We start from the raw sequence: 22,403 nt of genomic DNA, 5'->3' as shown, positions 1-22,403 counted from the left end.
ACATTATGACTACCTACACACACAAACACACCTGTATTTCTTTTAAATAGATGAAAATACATCAAACGTTACACCAACAATTAAACATTATAATGAAGCATGCATTATTATAGATACTTAAATAAGTACTTGACTTTATTTATCATAAAAATTATAAATTATGGCACTGCATGAACTGTTATAGAGTCCTTACTACAGTTCATTGTTGATGTGTGTGCATTAGTAGTCATGAAGCATTATTAATCCAGTATAGACGTGGTTTTCACATAAAGTGTTACTAAAAGATTTGATCTTTCTGTAAACGTGTAAAAGTTTTAATCTCAGGCAAAAATCCAGGCTGCGTTTGGATATCGACAACAACTTTATTTAGTGTGAGGCTTCGTTGACTTGCACACCGAGGTTTACAGCGGGGTTCAATCAGGGTACAATGGTAAACATCCTCAAATGAGGTAACGAGGTCAGCAACGGGACGGGCCTCCACGACACACACTCACACACACTCTTTGACATCTACAACCACCTGAAGCTTCACAGCATGCAATGGCTCTAAATGTTGGGAAGTGAAATGTCTACAAGTCGATGCGTCGCAGGGAATGATTTTTACTTTCACTCACAAAAAAAAAAACACTTGTAAACATATTTATATTCTTATTATTATTTCGATTATTTTATCATAGTGAAATGACAGCCAAGTGTGACGACACTTTGGCTCTGATCTGCAAACACACAGAACCTTCTGGCGCTGGAACAACAGAACAAATCATCACAGACGTGTACACGAACAAACAGGAAAAAAAAAACAACTTCCATCACTTGCATGAGAAGACGTAGACGTGGCCTGAGAGGCGCAGAATAAATAGGATGCTGGGTGAATTCGGTGCCTTTTTTTTAAAATAAAGCTTCACTCGAACAGCAGGTCTTCATCTCTCTCCTCCGTCAGCATGTTCGCCGGCTCCGCGATGGGACCCAGCGCAGCCAGGCGGGCCGCTATCTCCAGTTCTGTCCTTTCCCTGAGCTGCTTCTTCTTCTCTTGGATCTTCTTCAGCCTGACGGAGGAAAACGACACATGTTCAGCGTTAGGACAAAAAAACAGAAGGTTAAGTGGACTGAATCTATAAAATAGTAAATTAATCACCTGTAAAACTCCTCTCGTTCTCTCTCATCCAGTTCTGTGACGATGTAGGTGAGGGTGCGATCGATCCGGGGGATAATCACTGCAAAGCGTGATAAATATCTTGTCTTTGTTCTTTAATTCTTTAAGGAAAATGCAACAAATGTGTGGAAAAAAAAGGAACTTACCATGCTCGATGGCGTTCACACGGCGGTTGGTGATCTTTATGGCTTCATCCAGAGTGACAAAAGATGTCTACGGACAGAGAGTGGTCAACGTGAGTCAGGATTTCTCAATCACACTAGTTTTTTATTTTGTTCCAGTGATAAATATTCAAAAATCTACTATACTATTTTTATTTAATTTGATATACGCACTCAGTCCTATCAAATGGGATCTGTTATATATGATTTTTAGGAATATTCATAAGCAGAAAGAGTGTTAATTAATGCACCTATATTATATTATTATGGATGCATTCATATGTAACTCCCAAACAGCATTTTAATGTCAAAGCTGGTCGATGTGAACCTAATTTTAACTACTTTACACCTCCTACCTGTAAGGAGGCCAGCTCCACCAGCAGCTCCACAGCCCTGGCGTAGTTCCTCTTCAACCTGGAGAGCTGCTCTCCTCCTCTGGCCAGACCGGTCAGCTCATAACCTGAAAGACACGGCGGAGAGAGGGTGTGAGAACTCACCCACCTGTCCACAAAAGCTACATTTCTAATCGTGACGTCACTTACTGTCACCGCCTTCTTGGTAGTGCTCAAAAACAGGAAGGGTGACACCTGAAACAAAGAGAAACCTGTGTGTAAGAACTCGTCAAACAGCGACGGTGAGCAGTAAAGAGGTGATTCTTCTTAAGCTGACCTGCCACATTGTCCTTCTTGGCTCGGACTTTCACCTGGGCTTTGTTGACATTCTGGATTACAGTTGTGCTGCAGACGGTATTAAAGATTCACAGAGTTACAGATACATCTGTGCCAAACACAATGCATCACGTGATCCTTCTCCGACTCTCACCTGAAGTCTCCGGCTGTAAATTTGGCTTCAGCCAAAGAGAAGGCGGCCTCTCTCATCACCTCTCCCATTTTAGTCTTAGTCTGAAAGAAAGAAAGAAACTTCACATTCAGAAACTCTTCTGGAGCTGCAGAACAAACTCTTTTTTTTCTCTTTTCATTACTGACTTCGATGATTTTGCGAAGGATCTGACGGAAGCGCATGGAGAGGGCGTCGGATTTCTTCTTGAGCAGGTTGCGGCCGGTCTGAGCCCCTTTCAGCCGAGCCTTCATGATGGTCTGAGCCCTGCGAGCCAGAACAGAACAACAACACATTTTCAATGTCACCGATCGCAGTAAAAGTACACAGGATTCATTTACAGGGGTCGTGTTACAGCTGGAACAACAATTTTCCCTTTTTTTTGTCTGACGTACGCCAAAGTCCAAATCAGACTGGCACTTATACGGCTGTATGTCTTCATACAGGACGTACTTATCCTCGGGTTTGTTGCAGAAACTGGATTTCTAGTTTTAAAGCCGTCTTAATTTCTTCTCTTGCTCCTGAGATTGACTCAAATTGGAGGTTTTGTACAATCAGATCACAGATGGTTAGTCTTTTTGTTGCATTACATCCATTTGTCAGGGGTTTTTGAGATGATTTTGCCAACTATTAACTACTATTAAAGATCCAGTGTGTTGAATTTAGCGGCATCTAGTGCTATTAAAGATCCAGTGTGTTGAATTTAGCGGCATCTAGTGGTGACACGTCAGACTGTAACCGACTGAACACCTCTCGCCTCTCCCCTAGAAGAAACTACAGCAGATGTCAAACTTTGCCCCCTCTGGGCTGCTGTAGAAACGTGGTGGTTCAACATGGCGGACTCCACTGTGGAAGAAGACCCTCACTATAAAAAGGTAACTGTTCTTATTTTCAGGTGATTATACACAAATGAAAACGTCGTTATAAAGATTATATTTCATTTCTGTCCATAGATCTCCTCAAATGTTACACACTGGACCTTTAATGTGTTGATTTTTCACTCCTCACGTGTACTATGTGCATTGCTGGGATGTAATTTAAAATAACTTGGGCATGTTTAGTTATCCTGCACGCACACGTGAGCTCAGATGTGACGAAAGGATAGTAAGCGGAGATTAAATAAAACTCCAAAGAGGAAATATGAGGAATAAAAACAAACAAATAAACAATGTTAGCTCTGGACCAGCTCCATTAAGTCGAAAAATAATCTTCCTATTAGTAATAAACCTGTCTCCTGTGTGAAAAGCATTGGCCTGCACTACTGTATTTTAACGCCATACGTCATAATGGAGAGCTTGATATTATCTGAAAAAGTTGGAATATCAATTTTCAATCAATTTCAATATCAGTTGGTATGTCAAATTTATTTTAAGAGGTTTCATTCTCCAGCAATAAACTGATACTTGTGTTATAGAAATTCCTGTCCTGTCTTTTGCATGTCTCGTGTACTTCTAATTATTTGGCAGTGGATTATAACTGAGGCTGTGCAGGGAGAGAGAAAAACATATAAATAAATAATATAAAATATAATGCTGATTACTGAGCAGAAAAAAAAGATGTTATGATATTATCTGTATGTGGGGAGGTGTCCGAAAAATGTATAAGAACGAACGGTTAGAGCTCCTCGAGGAGCCTTTTCTCTGTAACCACTGCACTGTTAAAAGGCTCCTTTTTGTACAATTCAACTTAAAACTTTAAAACTCTGAATCCAGTCTTCATTATTCAAGAGTTTTCCTTAAAAAAAAATCCCAGAACAACTTAAACATTTATCAGAAAAAGCTTCACCAGAGCCAATCTCTGGAAATTAAAACTTCTTTCTCTCACACACACACACACACAAATATATGCTTCACATGATTGACTCAGTGTGGCCAAACACAGATGTTAAGATCATCAAGACAGTTCAGTCTCAGACTTGACAGCTTACATCTCAGAAACATCACATGACACAAGGACAAGGACTGTTCCTCTTTCACACAGTAACACACCACTCATACAAACTATATATATAAATATATATCTGTGACCCTTTATATGACAGATAAGAGCAGATAAATAATCAGTCTGAGCTGCTGCAAGTAAAAAAAAAAACATTATAACAGCTGACTGAGAGGCTACACAGAGTTAGCACGCAGCTAAGTGTCGAGGAGCCTCTTACATCCTGGAGGGGAACACGTCGATCCTTTCCTTCCCAGACATCTTCTCGTCCTTCAGTCGACGCTTGCAGAGTTTTCTTTTCTTTCTGGATCAACGCCGACACGTCAGGCTGAGGAGAAACGGTGTGTTTTCGAGCTCGGATGGTCGTGATCTCATCAGCTGACCTCTCTCTGTCTCTCTCTCTCTTGGTCATGTGACTCTATAAACCCCCCCTTGTCTGTCTGAGGTGTTGTGCGCATGCGCGCGGGACGTGACGTTCTTTTTCCGGGTCGCAGAATTTATCAGCACACCCATGAATGTGTGAGCTAGCGGGCCCGGCAGCTTCCTTCACTTAAAACAACACAAAACAAACCACCAGCTGAAAGAGGAGACACAAGCGGACATTTAAACACTCGAGAACATCCAGGTGTATCGTCCTGTAACCATATGACACAGGTGAGTTTGTGTTGGGGGTGTAACGGGAGAGAGGGCTAAGCTAAGCTAAGCTAAGCTAAAGCTAAAGCCGCATGTGAGCCGGGTTACCGAGCTAAAGCAGCTCGCGCACAGTGAAGCGAGCTTTAATTATTTTTAATCCTGAATTAAACTTTATATGTTTTAATTCTTCGACCGGTTACAGCCGCTCTCTGAACCGGCCGCGGCCGTTTGAAACCGGTTTCATCCAGTTTTCTTGTTTCTTTATAACTGACATGCAGCTGCATCGTTTCTGTGCCCGCGTTGCATCATCCCCGAGCATGAAGGATGACATGATGTCAGAAATGTGAGAAAAGTTTTAAAACTAAAGCGCTGTGACGTGTTTCTAAGGATGGAAACACAAACAGGCAGAAAGTGAAGCAGCCAGTCAGCTGGATTCAGACTGTGAGCGACATGTTTCATGTTAGTGATGTTAAAGAGCCTGCATCATATCTACCTGTTTATCTATCTGTTTATCTATCTGTTTATCTATCTGTTTATCTGATCCATGTCCCATTCTGTGTTTTTATTTTCATCTTTTCTACCTCAGTATTTTATTGTATTGTTTTTAAATCCATCTGTCTATCTATCTGTCTATCCGTCTATCTATCTGTCTATCTATCTGTCTATCTATCTGTCTATCTGTCTATCTGTCTATCTGTCTATCTGTCTATCTGTCTATCCATCTATCTATCTATCTATCTATCTATCTATCTATCCATCTATCCATCCGTCTATCCATCTATCTGTCTGTCTATCCATCTATCTATCTATCTATCTATCCATCTATCTGTCTGTCTATCTATCTGTCTGTCTATCTGTCTGTCTATCTGTCTATCTATCTATCTGTCTATCTATCTGTCTATCTATCTGTCTATCTGTCTGTCTATCTGTCTGTCTGTCTGTCTGTCTATCTATCTATCTATCAGTCTATCTATCCGTCTATCTATCCGTCTATCTATCCGTCTGTCTATCCGTCTGTCTATCCGTCTGTCTATCCGTCTGTCTATCTGTCTATCTGTCTATCTGTCTGTCTATCCGTCTATCTATCTATCTGTCTATCTGTCTATCTATCTATCTATCCGTCTATCTATCAATCTATCCGTCTGTCTATCTATCTGTCTATCTATCTGTCTATCCGTCTATCCGTCTATCTATCCGTCTATCTATCTGTCTATCTATCTGTCTATCTGTCTGTCTATCCGTCTGTCTATCTATCTATCTGTCTATCTATCTATCTGTCTATCTATCAATCTATCCGTCTATCTATCTATCTATCCGTTTATCTATCTGTCTATCCGTCTATCTGTCTGTCTATCCGTCTGTCTGTCTATCTATCTGTCTATCTATCTGTCTATCTATCGTCTATCTATCTATCTATCTATCTATCTATCTATCTATCTATCTATCTGTCTGTCTATCCGTCTGTCTGTCTATCTGTCTATCTATCTATCTATCTATCTATCTGTCTATCTATCTATCTGAATGAACGCCTTTTTAAAACAGCACTGTCGTGGCATCATTTCATTTCATCAAACCTCGATCTGTCATTTAATGTTTCAGCCTTTCACACATCAGCTCACACTCACAATCAGAAAAACTCAGTGAAGTAATCCTAATAATCCGTCACCTAACAGTCGATGTATTATTTGCTCTCTGAGTGGTTTACCAACCTTTATGTCTTCTTCATTATTCGTTAAAATTAAAGCAGTGTCAACTAGAAAACTGCTGAAATGCAGAAAATGTGAAATGAGCTGACAAACAGTAAAAAACTGTAATAATTCAAAGGCTGTAAAAGATTCTTTTTTAAAAGTTTAATAGTACAAAGTCTTGTGTGCAGTTTAAAGTTTGAATAAAGTCTCTGGCACAAAGTATGAGGGAGTAGTTGAAGTTGTTGAAGGTTGTGCCGTTCATTCTTGGATTCAGTCACCTTGTAACCTCTCTCTTAATCCCAGGTTGATTTTATTCATAATTTTCAGATCAAAACTGAGAAACAACAACAAACACAGAAGTTATTAAACTGTCATTAAACTCTCTTTGTTTCTCCTCTCGCAGCGATGCCGGGGCTCAGCTGTCGATTCTACCAGCACCGGTTCCCAGAGGTGGAGGATGTCGTGATGGTGAACGTGAGGTCCATCGCGGAGATGGGCGCCTACGTCAGCCTTTTGGAGTACAACAACATCGAGGGCATGATCCTCCTGAGCGAGCTGTCGCGTCGACGCATCCGCTCCATCAACAAGCTCATCCGCATAGGCCGCAACGAGTGCGTGGTCGTCATCCGAGTAGACAAAGAAAAGGGTGAGTGCACTAACCCCGAGGCTGAAGGTCATTATGGCCTGTGCGCGGGGTGAACAAAGGACGGGAAACTCTCGACAACCGTTCATCAGATGGACTTCACACTTGACCAAGGGCGTGCAAGCTGTTGAGTTTATTAGCAGAAGAATTAACAGAAGTAGACGCTGTAATGTTAGAGAAGGTTAACAGATTAAGAAACAGATGTTTCATTGTCTTGTACGTAAACATTTCAAGCATCAGTGATAACTTCTGAAACAAATACTTTAATTGATTCGAGGCGCAGCTATATCACGACGAACCCGAGGAAGCGCAGTGTCGAGTGTGAGGTTGCGTGGACGAGCAGTTCTTGAGAAAGCTGCGAACGGGAATAACCAGAGGCCGAGCACTCAGCAGAAAATCGTGACTGAACATGAGTCACAAGATAAATTCAAAGAGAGACGTGATCTTTTCCCACAAGAGTGGTTACTCGAAGAAGTAGTTTTGTTGTGCTGTTCCTTGAGATGGTGTACGATTTTTGTGTTTATCTGTTCCGGCTCTGAAAACAAAAAGAGACTGATCGACACGTAATGGCAACATCGTGTTCGCTAAACCAGAAAGAGTTGGCTTTGATAATAAGTCAGCGACATCAGCACCGATCTATTCACAAAGAGTTGACTGATCTCTGTCCATGTGTCCTGTGAGAACATCCTGAACGTCATGTCTCTTCTGTGCTTTGTCTTCAGGATACATCGATTTATCAAAAAGAAGAGTTTCGCCCGAGGAGGCCATCAAGTGTGAAGATAAATTCACCAAATCTAAAACTGTAAGTCGAATCGCCCCCCAAAGATTCCTCCTGTACGTTTCTGGATGATGTTTTTGAATCGGCACTCGCGCTGAGTTGACGCCGGTCGTTGTCGTTGGCAGGTGTACAGCATCCTGCGACACGTGGCCGAGGTGCTGGAGTACACAAAGGACGAGCAGCTAGAGAGCTTGTACCAGCGCACCGCCTGGGTGTTCGATGAGAAGTACAAGCGGCCTGGATACGGAGCGTACGACGTCTTCAAACAGGCTGTATCGTAAGTGTTTCTCTCAAGAGAGGTGTCACAAAGACGCAAGGAATGCATGCAGATGATGTTTGGTTTCCCTCCGCAGAGATCCTGCCATCCTCGACGGTTTGGACTTAACGAAGGAAGAGCGGGACGTGCTGATCGATAACATCAACAGGCGACTCACTCCACAGGCCGTCAAAATCAGAGCAGGTAACGTCTGAATCATGGCTGCTTCTCAGCTGGACTCGACGTGACCTACAAACCACAAGTTCCTGATCGTCTTTCTCCTCCTGCAGACATTGAAGTGGCGTGTTACGGGTATGAGGGAATCGATGCCGTGAAGGAGGCTCTGAGGGCCGGACTGGGCTGCTCCACAGAGGCCATGCCCATCAAGGTAACGCTGTCCAGACTAACAAGACTCACCAGCTGTGACCTGCAGCTTTAGTCCGGTTTAACGATGAAGTGTTAAAACGGTCCGACGCCGTCTTCTTCTTCTTCTTCTTGGCAGATCAACCTGATCGCTCCACCTCGCTACGTGATGACAACGACCACTCTGGAGCGCACGGAGGGCCTGTCTGTCCTCAACCAGGCCATGGCTGCTATCAAGGAGAAGATCGAGGAGAAGAGAGGCGTCTTCAACATCCAGATGGAGGTGAGTGAAAGACATTCACTGTTAGAGATTCACTCTAGGACTCAACGTAAATACAGAGTTGAGATACTTGCACTTCATGGTATTTCCAATTTATGTAATTTTGTATGTAGTCGATTTAAAACGGACTAATTCATGATCTAAGACGAGTTACTCTGGGTTCATCACGTCTCTAATCAGCATTTCTTAGATTTCATGTTTAGACAAAACACACCGTTCCATCTTGTTTTTATTTCAACAACAAAAATGTTGTTTCTGTCGCCGTGCATTAGTTTTTTATTCAGTTTTCATCAGTGAAATGAAACGCTGCAAACACGATTCACGAGACTGTGAATCTAAATTTGGCTGCAAATGTTCACACACCGTCCTTCGTGGCTAGAAACTATTCCTTTAACTACAGAGTAAGTTATGAAAGAGTATAAATCAAATAAATGTTTTATGACCTAACGCTGATCCGTCCTCTTCAGCCGAAGGTGGTGACAGACACAGACGAGACGGAGCTTGCCCGGCAGCTGGAGAGGTTAGAGCGGGAGAACGCCGAGGTGGACGGAGACGACGACGCCGAGGAGATGGAGGCCAAAGCAGAGGACTAGAGTCGAGTCCTCGGAGGAAGGCTGGTGTGAGGGAGCGGGGGGAAGGGTGGATTTAAAAAAAACAAAACAAAACAAAAAAAACATCAGGAAAACATGCGGGAACGACCTGTCCGCAGTCACTCAGTCCAACAAATAACTTTCACAGCGCAAACATTAACTGGAGTTAGTATCTTATTGGCAAACGTCCCGGTTTGTTCATTAGAAAGGTTTCAGGAGACGCTCGTCTTCTTTTCCAGACACGGACCTCCAAGGAAAGTTAAATTACAAATTAAACATCAGCGTAGTTTCTGTTTTCAAGCACACCAATTTGAATAACTCTAATAAACACAAGCAGTGGCCTTCACTTACCTCTTGCTTTAAGAGCCCAGTGTCTTCAGTATCCACGGCGCTTCATCTCTGGCTGTGATCGATGACGAAAGAGGAAACGCATAAGCTCGTCTGTCTGAACGCCGGTCAGCGGTGACTTTATGTGCTGTTCTTCTCTTCCAGTTTAAGAGTTTTTACTGGTCAGACCTGCTTCTGTTTAGCTCACACGGCATCAATAAAGTTCTGGAAGTTTTGAGCCCATTGCGTCTTTGTCGGCTGCTATGAGAAGATCCAACGAAATGTATTACTTTATTTTTTTTTTTAATGATTTGTTTTCCTTTGTAACTATTTTCCAGCACAAACATCACAAAGCTCAAAGTAAAAGCAAATATAAATCATTTCATTCAACTCAAGACTGTTGAGAATGTTTGTTCCTTTTTAAAAGGTCCAGTGTGAGTTCAGCGACATCTAGTGGTGACGTTTTAAGATTGTGACCAACTGAATACCCGTCACCACCTCACCCAGAGGAGGAACTACAGTGACGACCACTATATTTCTATTTTCACAGTTTTTTAGCCTTTTGCCGTCACATTTTATTCGATTGTGACAGGAATGATGGGCGATAACATGCAGCAAAGGGACCACAGGTTGAATTCGAACCCTGGCCTGCTGGAATATTCAATTTCTAAAAGAAAACCGGCTAAATAGTTCCTTATAAATATCTTAAGAGCAGGTAACCGGCTAAATAGTTCCTTATAAATATCTTAAGAGCAGGTGATTTAAGCATTGATCGGTTTCATAGGTTTTTGATCCAGCATCAAAGTGGACTTCAGTTATGTGCATGTGAAATATGAAAATTTATAATCGCAGAAAAAGTAAAAAGTGATTCTTTTAAAAATGTATTCCAGGAACAGTGGAATAATATTTCAAGTTTATAGCAAAAGATTTTTTATATTTACAGGTTTTCATGCTGTATGCGGTAAGAAAATCAGCTTCAACAGTTATAAAAATCAGTTTTATTCAAATGTTCACCAATACAAAAACAAATGGAGAGCATCTTCACAACTTCAAATCATTTCCCGTTCTTAGCTCATTTTCATATAGTGGTTATGACGTGTGTGTGTGTGTGCTTTTACAGCTGCAGGGATGTCACCACTCGAGATATTCTGTGGTCGACACTTTTCAAATGACAACTTGGTGTTTGTTTGTTTTTTTAATATAGATGGTCTGAGAACGAGAACATGCCAACACGTTTATCAGGAATGTGATCAGGAAAATTGACCCAAGGAAAATGTGATAACTCGACAGAAATGTGTCCAAAACCCTGAATAAATAACCCTGTAAAAAAACAAAAACAATCACCCCTGCTGTAGTTGTGCATACTTTAAAATCTGTGTCCGACTGCGAGCCAGATTTCACACCTTCAAAGAAAAGTTCATGAAACCGGTAGACGGACTGCTTGTTAGCAATCCTGCAGAGGAGTCTTTGCAGAAAAAAAAAAGTGTTGGCATGTGTACAAACAAAGCTTACAATGGTCCTGTCAGCAGTTTCCTCGAGGAATCATTTCACCGTAGTCAAATAAGTGTATATACAGAGAAGCACACCGACACAGTCAGCACCTGAAAACAGAGAAAGGAAGCGAGTGTAGCCTGAGTATGTCGAGGGAGGAGAGCCGACGTGACCTGAACGACGTGAATGAGAATCTGCAGTGACCGTCTGTATGGTGCGGACGAGTCGCTTCGTTTGAGGGGAGGGAGGGGAGGTGACATATCTGTGCTACACTATGATGCGTGTATAGAAAAAGAAAATTTTCATTCAGTGGTTGTTTTGCTTATTTCACCAGTCCGATCTTCTTTGCTTCGGTTTCGTAAATGAGCAGCCGCCACATCTTCACGATGAAGACTTCAGCTTCTTCATCGAGAACCTAACACAAAGAAAGATGAGAAACCATGAACATGACTTCCCTCATTTCACTACTGGGAGGCTTAAAAGATTTCAAAAATAAAGACTGGGCACAGATGTGGTGTGTTACGTGTACACGTGAGCTGGTCAGAGAATCTGAGAGGTCGACTTTCAAAATAAAACACTTTAGTCACGTAGCATGTTTACATATTTAGAAATCAGGAGAAAATCTGAGCGTGTTAGATTCTGCTGGGAGGTGAAGTTCTGCAAAGAAATGGACCAAAACAACATCTTAGCTGCGTTACTGAGACGTGCTCGGTGAGGTTTTCAGATGTCGGGCTGCGACAGTGGCATATTTTCATTACTTCATCTATCAATTTCTTCCCTGCAAATACACCAAACGCTGAACTGATTATTGAAATAGTTGCTGATTAAATTCTGTTGATCGACTACTTTGATTAGGCGACCGGCTCAGCTCTATTTTAATGTTTGTCTCCATCTATTCATCAGATTTTTTGTTTTTATCTGCAGACTAAAGCAAAAGTCGTTTTATTATCGGCTACAAAATATGTTAAAAATATGAATTTATATCTGTGAGCTCATATTTATAAAGCTTGTGCAACAAAAACACCCTCACAGATTTGATATGATCAGAAATTCGGACACATTACTGGATGCAGAACTTCTTATTTAATCACATCTAACTTTAATTTTGTCATAATCAAATGATGAAAAGGTTTCGAGAAGAAGAGAACCACCTGACTGCTGCTGGAACAGATCATCAGCACATGAACATGAACATGAACATGAACATGAAATAAAAAGGCAGCGTACTGTGTGAGAGGCGTATTTATCAGTTACATTACTCACCATGGCAACATCATCCAGGATGCTCTGTGGCATACTGTGAGCCATCACCTGGGAGAGAAAAACATCAGCATCATTAATGTTTCACTTCCCCCTCAGAGTCTGAATGAAATCAAACGTTAGAGAGCGAGCATGTGATGGATACCTTGGAGCAGACAAAGTCCACTAACGTCGCCTCTTCCTCTCCGATGTACTCGATAATCTTTTTATTGATCCAGGGCCGAACACGCCTTTCCATTAACGTCTGAAAAGATGAAGCACAGGCTTTGTTATTAAAGTCTATGAATACAGATCATTTTACCGTCTTCTGAATCCTCTCCTCACCGTGTCGACCATAGTCCAGTCCAGCGGGTAGGAGAACAGCTCGGGCTTCGCCGTGGGGATCTTCTCTATCAGACTCTTGATGTGTTTGCGCTTCTCCTCGGTGTTGGCTCCCTTTATGCTGGAGAGCCCGGCTCCGTCCACCCCGAGGCTCTTGTCGTCGTCGTAATCCAGAGGCACCAGCTTCCTCTTGCGAGGCTGTTCGTCGGCCTCTTCGTCGTCGAACTTGTCGAAGACGCTGTCCACGGGCAGCTTCTTCCTCTTGCCTGCGTTGGGCTGGCTCGGGCTTCCCGTGGCACCTGTGGAGACGACAAGGAGGATGCGTTTGTTTCACGTACGACCGCCGGCCTCTGCCCTCGTCTACCTCTTCAGTTATTTCCAGAACAAAGACTGCTTTGTAAGTTTGTACTATGGTGTGAGAGGTGGGCGGTCGGTAAAATGACAAAAATTCATTTAAGAGGATGTCGTATCGCACAAGCTGCTGACAAGATGTGCCAGCTGTGCATTCTGGTCTATGTAGGCGACTATCAGTGGAGATATTTACTTGTTCTTTAACCTACACAAGGACATTCACGGTGTGTGTTTCAGAAGGAAATCAGGAAATATTATGAGAGTTTAACTTCATGTTTTCCTTCGGCAGTGTCAGAATACTGCTGCTGTTTATGAATTCTCAATAAATATCCTGCAACTGACCATTAATAGTTATTTTCCTGAATAATCGGTTCATCGTTTTGTCCAAAGTCGGTATTTTGACTCACCCAGTTTGAGGCTGAGCCCGATCTTGGGCCGGTGCTCCTCCTGCGGCAGCGCCTCGGGCGGGGAGTTTTCGTGGGGGATGATGATGCCGCAGGGCGACTCTTCTCCGGGCGTGTTGGGAGACGCGTTGCCGCTGGCCGACGACACCGAGGGTGCGGCCGTGATGGGCCTCATCGTGGGCCTCAAGCACGGTTTCACATCAGGGTTATCTTCGTCGTTGTCAAAGTCGTCCTCCTCGCCCTCCTCCACGTCGTCGTCCGAGTGCGCGGGCCGCGAGCGGGGCTCCGGACGCTCCTGTTCCTGACGGTGGTCCCGTGAACCCCTGTGGCGTTCCCGTTCCACCTCGGGCTCCGGCTCTTGGATGATGGGAGGTTGTCTCAGACGCTCCTCCTCTTCCTCCTCCATCTGGACCAATGAGAAGCAGATGAGCAGAAGATTGACGACCAATCACAGCGTTTTAAAAGAAAAGAAGGTCGACGGACAATGAGAGCTGGACAGCACAGATGTGCAGAGAGACGATGATGAAGTGACCTTCACAAAGGCAACAGACAGCACAGCACACACACACACATGCAAACACACACACACACACACTCACACACCAGCACTGCAGACAAACATACCCTGCGTAGCTCTGCGTCTGGGTTCGGATGGCCCTCGTCTAGCAGCCTCTGTCTGATCTCCTCCAGCTCCTCCTTCTCTCTCTTCCTGTCACGCTCGTCTGCCTCCATCTCCTTCTCTCGGTCTCGGAGACGCTTCTGCAGTGCACTGCCCCTAGGGGTCACACCAAAAATAACAGCCTTCTCAGAACAAAAGCCAGAGCAAGCAGTATTGCATCTGCTACTACGAGTCAGATCTGGGTCATGCAGCATCTGCTGCGGCTTTTTTACTACGTCTTTAACGTGCTCAGGTGCCACGTGGCTCACATGTGAGGAAGGTTTTAGTCTTCGCGTTGACCTGAAATTCACGACATCGATGACCCTGTCTGAGATTTCTGTCGCTCACCTGTAGTACTTGGGGTCATCTCTGTCATCGTCGTAGTCTTCGAGGAACTCCTTCAACCGCTTGCCCTCTTTCACCTGGAGACACAGAGACGCTGAAATGTCTAATAAATATTCTCTAACTTCGTATGAACACAAACACATGATTGGCTTTATCTTGCAAACACGACAACACACAAAGATTTAAAGTTTTCGATAAATGCCAACGAGCAGGCATCGAAAACAATAACTCATAAAATGAAGTGCAAGTTCTCGAATTTATAGATCAGTGACAGTTATTAATGAATTTGTCTCGGCCTGTTAGACGAGGACGTCGTGGTCATCCAGGCGGCGCTCTCACCATTTCTCGTCGGCGCTCGTCCTCTCTCTCGGACTCCTTGGCGTAGTCCCGTCCCTTCTTCCTCTCCCTGAGCTCCCAGTTTTTTAGACGCTGCGGCCGCAAAAGTATCAGGTGAGTTACAACAACTGTTTTGTTTCACAGTGATTTCCAACATGAACATTTAGACATGAAGAGCAGATGCTACCACTGCTGTATAATTAGGCACTCATCAGCTTATTCTACTGTGAGCAGCAACGTTTACACTTCTAAATAATCAGCATTTGATCAATCATTTTCACAATTATGCGATTGTTGGCAGAAGGTTCTGTAAATCTCTAATCTGGGATGATTTTTATTTGAGCGTCCACATAGTGCAGGGTATAAATATAGTGCACTAACGAGGAGTGTCCTCTGAGCCCGCCCTACCTCCTGATAGGCTGCCTCTTTGTCTCGGAGTTTCCTCTCCAGCTTCCTGCGTTCATACGCCTCCTCTTCGTCCTCCTGGTCCCGTTTTTTGTCTCGGTCTCGGTCTCGACTCATCTCCCTGCAAGAACAAAAAAAAAAAAAAGGTATGTGTTATCCTTGAACGGAAATTGGAAGTTTGGAGGTGTACATCAAAGCATCTGTGTGGAAATCTTTTAGCAGCCTCTACACAGAGTTCATTTTGCCGAAGAATCAAACTGTGGTCCGAGAACGCTTGCATCGAGATTATGACACGTGGTCAAAGCTTCTGTTTTGCTGCAGATGGTGGAAAATAAGTTGACGACATGTCTCATTTTTTTTTCCAGTTACATTTTAATGCTGGGATCGAGCTAAGACTGAAACCAAGATATTATTAGAGCCATCTTGCACAGCGTGACATGTGAATCTGCAACATTGCCATTATTGTGTGTGTGTGTGTAGGGCCTCTTGATGAGTGTGATAGTTCATGTAAATCACTTCAAAGTGTTGTTGACTACATTTCTCATCTTGATCAGTTTCTCTCTCAGCTCTGATGCAACTGACTGAAATCCATGACATGTTTTTTGTTCCTTCACCTGGATCGGCTGCGTTCGGGGGTCCTGTCGCGGCTCCTGTCCCTGTCCCAGTCTCTGTCTCGTTCCCTCTCTCTCGGCCTGCGGTCGCGGTCTTTTTCTCGGTCCCTCTCCCGTTCTCGCTCCCTCTCCCTCTCCCGTTCTCTCTCCCGTTCCTTCTCCCTCTCGCGGTCCCGCCGCTCTCTTTCCCGCTCTCGCTCTTTTTCCCGCTCCCTCCGTTCCCGCTCAAACTCCAGCCGCTCCTTCTCCCTCTTGTCCTTCTCTTCTTCTAGTTTCTGCAGAGCAAAACACACACAGGTTCAGCCGCTGCCGCACAGGAACCGATGAGTCTTTGCAGTCAATATGCTACTGTGCACAGATAAAGTGGTTTCCAGATCTTAAAGGGCGGGGGGGTTGATACAGGAACATGCCCTACACTAATAAGTGCAAAGCTTGGAGGAGAAACCTAACTGGGAACCCTGGAAGGATCCAAAAGGCTCTCCCTCACAGAGAGACAGCGCCGTTCATTCATCTAAAGCTGCTGTACTCTGATAAACTACAGTTTAGCAAGAAAGTAACTGGAAACCACTTTAACGGTCAAAAAAGATCTGTGGAACGTGTTCAACTTGAGGCATTCATAACGAGAAAAAGGCGCTGCAAAAAGACAATGCTTTTTCTCTCAAGAGTCCTCCTCGCAGAACAAGGAAAACAAAAACAGAAAAAAAAAACAGGCGGTCAGTCTTTTGGTGAACTAGTTGTTTGTGACTTACAGGTGTTGAACTACGGACTCAGCCCTTCGCTGCCCCTACAAGCCTTTTAAGTTAGGCCTGGGAGGAAAGCAGGTCACACGGTATACAAGGGAAAAACGTTATGGGATTCTGTCTTATTAGAAATCAGCATCAGAAACAACAGCCTTTATTTCAAAACGGGTAACATGGCATTCGGTAAAGTGCTTAAAAATCAAGAAATGAAAAAAAACAAAAACATAAATGAACATCAGTTACATTTCTGCACAGATAAATGAAATTGTAGAAACGGTCTTACCCCTGCAGAAGTCTTCAGCAGCTCATCACGACTCATTACCGAGACACACACACACCACACACACATCCTGATTCTGTCTTTACGGGCATTACACACAAGGCTTTGAATGAATGAAAAGGAAAACCAGCGACAGTAAAATTAACTCGACTTTATATAAACCGCTGACCGGCGACAGTCAGCTGCTCTTCAAACTAAAAGCCTCGGGTGTGATGCAAACGGAGAGATGGAAACTTAAAGAGGTTGCAATAATTTTACATTTCAGCTCAGGTTATGTATCGTTATTTATGTGCCTTGACAGATCGAGTCAGGCGTTTCATTTTGTGCATGCTTTGGTGTCTTTCCACTTACCTCTGCAGAGTGTCTGCCAGGGCTCGTTAAATAAAACACTGAACTCTGAAAGTTATTCGAGCATCGTTTTGCTGTTAGAGTATCTATTTAGTGCCGTCTGGAGTAAGTTTTATTCGGTTGTGTTTTGTTTTTTTGATGTAATTCTTAAAAGCCTGAGCCATAAATTGGAAAAAAAGAAACAGTACATGTGTTTATTATCATATTCTGCTCTCTCTTGTTTCTGGTTTATTATTTTGACCTGGTTGCAGGCACAAAACAAAGTAGAAAACATGCACGTTATATCCTGTTCTTCTTTCTTTTCTTTTTTTTTTAAATAAACACACACTCGCTGATCTATCTTGGAGAGAAGAAAAGAAAGAGTGAAGACGCTGATGGAGAGTAAAGAGATGGAAGAGAGAGAGAGAGAGAGAGAAGCCACACGACACATCGCGTACAGAGAGCACGTACCTTTGTCAGTCTTCAGATCAGTGTGCTGCTGTGGAGAGGGCGCCCCCCCTGCACTAGCATTATGAAAAGCTACAGCCAAAGTCACTGCAGTGGTTATTGACATATTGAGTCCTTGTGCTTCAACATGAACACCATTAAAGAGAAAAACAGAATTCAGAGAGGACTCGCACAGGTTCACTGACTTTCAGGAGGGGGAGGGAGGAGGAGCGGGGCACCACCAATGTCGTCACAAAACAAAGGGGTCAAAAGTTTGGGAGGAACTTTTGTATCGTCGGATGTTTGGCTGAGTGAAGAGCGTCGTGAGCTCTGACCAGCACACAGACGAGGGAGTACAGTTGCCCCTGTGCAAGTCCTCGAGAGGGGGACGCCCGGTATATGTATATAGTAAATGAAGGCTGATACTTACATCCTATCCTCGTAACTTTTTCCAAAGCTCTGAGATTCATCTTGCTTTAGTCACCATATGATCACTATCATAATGGTGGGGTTTAATGAATAGATTAGCTTTTAGGTAACTTTTACATCGTCTCCATGCATTTTTGTGTGATGAATGAAGAATGGATCTAATCATGGTCACACCTAGATAAGTTTCACTACGGGTGGTCACAGGTGTCAAATTCAGGCCTGAGAGAAAAAAAAAAGGTGACAAACACTACTAGCTGTCGGCCTAACTTTGTGGTGTTTTGAACATTGAACATGAAACATTGCAGAGAAATAATGGGGCAAATTAAGATGTTTTGGTGGTGGCTGCCGAATCGTAGCGCAGAATGCATGTTTACTGAGATCAAGAAAAAAAGCTTTCGTAATTTAAAATGTGCAAGCTCTAGGAGTGAACTATGTGAGCAGCTGCTGTCCAAAACCTGTAATGTCAACTACAAGAGCAAAAGGAGTTACTTTACCTTGTGAGTGTCTCGAAATTTACTAATCTCCCGAGATATCAGGTCTCTCTTGTCCTCCTCCATGTCAATAGTGTTAATGTCGTCCTAAAGAGATCGGAGAAAGGAATATAGCGATGAAATAGATTTAAGAAAATCTTTACATCTTCAAGAAGTCAAAGAGGAGAAAGAAAAGTTGGCGTACCTCTTCTTTTTTCTCCTTTTTCCTCTTTCGTCGCTGTGAGTCTTCGTCCTGTGAAGGCGCGTTGAGTTCGGCAGCGTATTCCCGCATCAGTCCATCGATGGCGCCTTTGACAATCTGATCCTTCTTCTTCGTCTCCTCGTCCAGAACCTCTTCCTCGTCGTCTCCTCCGTCTTCAGCCTTCTTGTTCTGCCAGTGCAGAAATAAAATCCCAGTTTAGCGAGGAGTTAACCGTCTGATTTAATAAATAGATAGCCGTTTATTTGATCGACAAATCGGAGATGTGCCAGGCACACACTGATCACACTCATAACCAGTTATCAAACCAGAATTACCCCATTTGCAGTCTTCTTCTTGGCCTTCCACTCGTCCAGCTGAGCTTTAGTCTTCGCATCCACCTTCACCAACAGATTTTTGTCTCCGATCTGCAGGTCATGGAGCAGACGCAGCGATCTCAACGTGGACTCTGGCTCCTTGTACTCACAAAACCCGAAGGCTGCAGCAGATATTGACACGGAAACAAGACATTAAAAATGTAAACATATCCATGTATGGTTTGATAGGATAAAAAAATTGAAATTTACTCAACAATGATGCTTGATGTGTGTATTATGAATTACCTTGAAGCTTGCCAGATGCTCCTTGGACTCTCTTCCAGCTCAGGACAATTCCACATTTCTAAAACATAAGAAGAAAAGTTTAAGCACAGTTTAAACATGTTGCAGAGTTTTATTTGATCAAATTATAAAAAGAATATGGTATCAAACCTCTTGGTTATTCGAGTACATGCGATATCTCTAAAAGTTTTTGTCCCTTACCGCCAGCAGCTGTCTGATCAGCATGTCCGAGGCTTTCTCCGATATGTTCCCCACAAACACTGTGGTGGTGGGGCCGCTGTCGTCGTTGTCTTTGGCTCGCATGGCGATAAGGTCCTTCTTAACAAGCGGAGGTTTACTGACCACAGACACAGAAGGCATCATGACTGTAGGGGTTGAGGTCATGATGCCCACATGAACTGGGATCATTGGAGTTCCTGCAAAGGAAGGCCAAAGGAAATGTGAGTCAACCTAAGACAGAGCAGTCAGTGTAAAGTCACAATAAACATGTGTTCTGGGTTTGTCATTAACCACCCAGCCCTTTATTTGACAGAGACAGCTGAAGAGTGACAGGAGAGAGAGATGGGGAATGACATGTTATAAAGATGTTTTAACTCATATGGATAGTGTTTGTGTGTCCTGTCTTTTAGTTGGCCTCTGATTTACTGAGGCTGGCAGGGAGAGACAATTATAAATTAGTATTATAAGGACAGGAGAGACAGGTTAGGGGAGTACCATTTAGATATAAAATATAGTGCTCATTCTTGAGCAGAAAACCAAAAAAGGAATGTTATATTATCTGTATCAGATGGGAGGTGTCCGAGACAGCCCATTTTTAAAAAATGTATAAGAACGAACTGTTAGAGCTCCTCGAGGGGCCTTTTCTCTGTAACCCCTTTTTGTGTGTTGCACGGTTAAATGCTACTTCTTGTACAAGAATAATAAATCCAACTTAAACTTCGAAACTTTGAATCCAGTCTTCTTTATTCAAGGGGTTCTTCCTTAAAAATTCTCATAACAGGTCGGTGCCCGAGACAGCCCATTTTAAGAAAAATGTATAAGAACGAACAGTTAGAGCTCCTCGAGGAGCCTTTTCTCTGTAACCACTTCTGTGTGTTGCGATGTTAAAAGGCTCCTTCTTGTACAAGAATAATAACTCCAACTTAAACTTTGAATCCAGTCTTTCTTATTCAAGGGTTTTTCTTTAAAAATCCCCGTAACAACATGCAGCAAAAGGGCCACAGGTCAGATTTGAACCTTGGGACTGAGCCTTTGTACAAATGGGGCGGATGCTCCACCAAAGTGAGGCTAACCAACACCAGCCACAGTTTGAATCACTGAAAGTTTATGAAATGATATTATGATGTAAATTATATAATATAACAGTTGGTTCTTATACATTTTTTAAAAATGGGCTGTCACATACATAGACACACACACACATATACATATATATATATATATAAATAACATTAAAGTAAAGGTGTGTCAGGTACATGTGGTTGCTTACCTGAGGGGAAGCCGGCAAACTGAGGGGGCAACCCGGGAGGTGGCAACAGCGGCCGGTTTAAATGAGGGGGGAAGGACATCCTGGATGTGAATCGGGCCGACCTGACACAGAAACAGTGACACTCATCAGCAGTTTGTCTGTTTATCTGAGCGTGTTGAAGTTTTTATGTGAATTAAATATTTTAAAAACATTAGCATATGTTCGTTACAATAACACACCGCCCTGCCGTGTCGGTGGTTTAGCTTTAACTTTCTCTGCCGGGGGTAACGTTCACTAACTTAATAACAGTTTAAACTCCGCAGTTTAGTTCATCGTCGCTTTGTTTTACATCGTTAAACAGCCCGACCTGAACTAGTTAGCTGCAGCTAGCATCAAGCACGCTACTGTACCCGGCACAAGTCTGCTGACGCTAAGCTAACGGTGCTAAACAAGCTAAACTCACCTGAGCTTGGCTAAATATGAATTCACAACAAACTGCGGCGTGTTCGTGTGTACATACCCCGAGCTGGGAGGCGTTCTGAGTGTTATAAGTCGTTATGAGGAGGTTATTAATTATGAAAATCTTTGTAACGGTCCGATTGTTGGATTAGCACGTTGGCTAGTCACGCACACACACACAGGCCTTCACAAACGTTGACGCACGCGCGCTGCGGACCAGGCTACGGGCGCGCTTGTTTTGGCGCGTTGGGACGTCGCCGCCGGGCGGAGCTGGAAAATGTGTAGTTCCACCAGAGACGGTTAAAAAACCGTTGGTACTAGTTCGTTATACTGTGTAAACAGTACTACTCCACAAGTACTACTAGTAGTAATAGCTGCAGTGTGTTACTATGTTTAACAGTACCAGCACCAACATAATTATAGCCCTAACATTACTACAACTGATAAAAATAATAAAATAAAATCGTATTGTAGCCAATGATAGTATAAAGTACGGATTAGTGCCACATTCTCAGAATTCTGACTTTTAGTCTCAGAATTCTGACTTTTAATCTCAGAATTATGACTTTTACTCTCAGATTTCTGAGATTTAGTGTCAGATTTCTGACTTTTTGTCTCAGATTTCTGACTTTTAATCTCAGATTTCTGACTTTTAGTCTCAGAATTATGACTTTCACTCTCAAATTTCTGAGATTTAAAATCAGATTTCTGACTTTTAGTCTCAGATTTCTGACTTTTACTCTCAGAATTCTGACTTTTACTCTCAGATTTCTGAGATTTAAAATGAGAATTCGGACTTTTGATCTCAGAATTATGACTTTTAATCTGAGATTTAAAATCAGAATTCTGACAGAATTATGACTTTTAATCTGAGATTTAAAATCAGAATTCTGAGATTAATAGTCAGAATTCTGACTTTTAAACTCAGAATTCAGAATTCTGAGATTTTCTTATGTGGCCCTAATCCTCTTCCATAATAAAGACTGTAGCATGCTGTTGATATGTTGTAAATGTACCATTACAAGAGATAGGATTATAATTTCACGATTAACTTTAACTTAAAAACTTAAAACTATCATTAAAACATATTATATGATAGATAAATCTAAATTGAAATAAATAAATAAAAACCAAA

At 42.8% G+C, this 22,403-nt stretch overlaps 3 protein-coding genes across 4 annotated transcripts; 1 reads left to right on the top strand and 2 right to left on the bottom strand.

The window, feature by feature from the left end:
• Positions 1-342: 342 nt before the first annotated feature.
• atp6v1d (ATPase H+ transporting V1 subunit D) lies at positions 343-4,506 on the bottom strand. Its single transcript, XM_010738420.3, has 9 exons — positions 4,310-4,506; positions 2,301-2,418; positions 2,137-2,216; positions 1,984-2,051; positions 1,857-1,901; positions 1,671-1,774; positions 1,300-1,366; positions 1,136-1,214; positions 343-1,046 (listed from the first exon to the last, which is right to left on the bottom strand). Exons 1-9 carry the CDS (start codon positions 4,348-4,350, stop codon positions 902-904), a joined length of 747 nt encoding a protein of 248 aa, XP_010736722.1. The 5' UTR covers positions 4,351-4,506; the 3' UTR covers positions 343-901.
• A 58-nt stretch (positions 4,507-4,564) lies between these two features.
• eif2s1b (eukaryotic translation initiation factor 2, subunit 1 alpha b) lies at positions 4,565-9,885 on the top strand. Its single transcript, XM_019277014.2, has 8 exons — positions 4,565-4,743; positions 6,814-7,056; positions 7,776-7,855; positions 7,957-8,108; positions 8,185-8,291; positions 8,378-8,475; positions 8,590-8,733; positions 9,198-9,885. Exons 2-8 carry the CDS (start codon positions 6,816-6,818, stop codon positions 9,321-9,323), a joined length of 948 nt encoding a protein of 315 aa, XP_019132559.2. The 5' UTR covers positions 4,565-4,743; positions 6,814-6,815; the 3' UTR covers positions 9,324-9,885.
• Positions 9,886-10,625: 740 nt separating this feature from the next.
• rbm25b (RNA binding motif protein 25b) lies at positions 10,626-21,485 on the bottom strand. 2 transcript variants are annotated; one of them, XM_027284606.1, is made up of 17 exons: positions 21,273-21,485; positions 20,831-20,931; positions 19,543-19,757; positions 19,345-19,402; positions 19,060-19,220; positions 18,728-18,913; positions 18,547-18,630; positions 15,833-16,104; positions 15,222-15,339; positions 14,817-14,906; positions 14,481-14,554; positions 14,099-14,249; positions 13,478-13,880; positions 12,723-13,018; positions 12,544-12,642; positions 12,402-12,449; positions 10,626-11,553 (listed from the first exon to the last, which is right to left on the bottom strand). In XM_027284606.1, exons 2-17 carry the CDS (start codon positions 20,907-20,909, stop codon positions 11,461-11,463), a joined length of 2,427 nt encoding a protein of 808 aa, XP_027140407.1. In that variant the 5' UTR covers positions 20,910-20,931; positions 21,273-21,485; the 3' UTR covers positions 10,626-11,460. The 2 variants fall into 2 exon arrangements, with proteins under 2 accessions (XP_027140407.1, XP_027140406.1); XM_027284605.1 differs by having other exon boundaries at positions 21,330-21,485.
• Between the last annotated feature and the right edge of the window lie 918 nt (positions 21,486-22,403).

The sequence above is a fragment of the Larimichthys crocea genome, chromosome XI (genome assembly GCF_000972845.2).
Source record: "Larimichthys crocea isolate SSNF chromosome XI, L_crocea_2.0, whole genome shotgun sequence".
NCBI lineage: Eukaryota > Metazoa > Chordata > Actinopteri > Sciaenidae > Larimichthys > Larimichthys crocea.
This window is presented reverse-complemented; position numbering and strand designations above follow the sequence as displayed.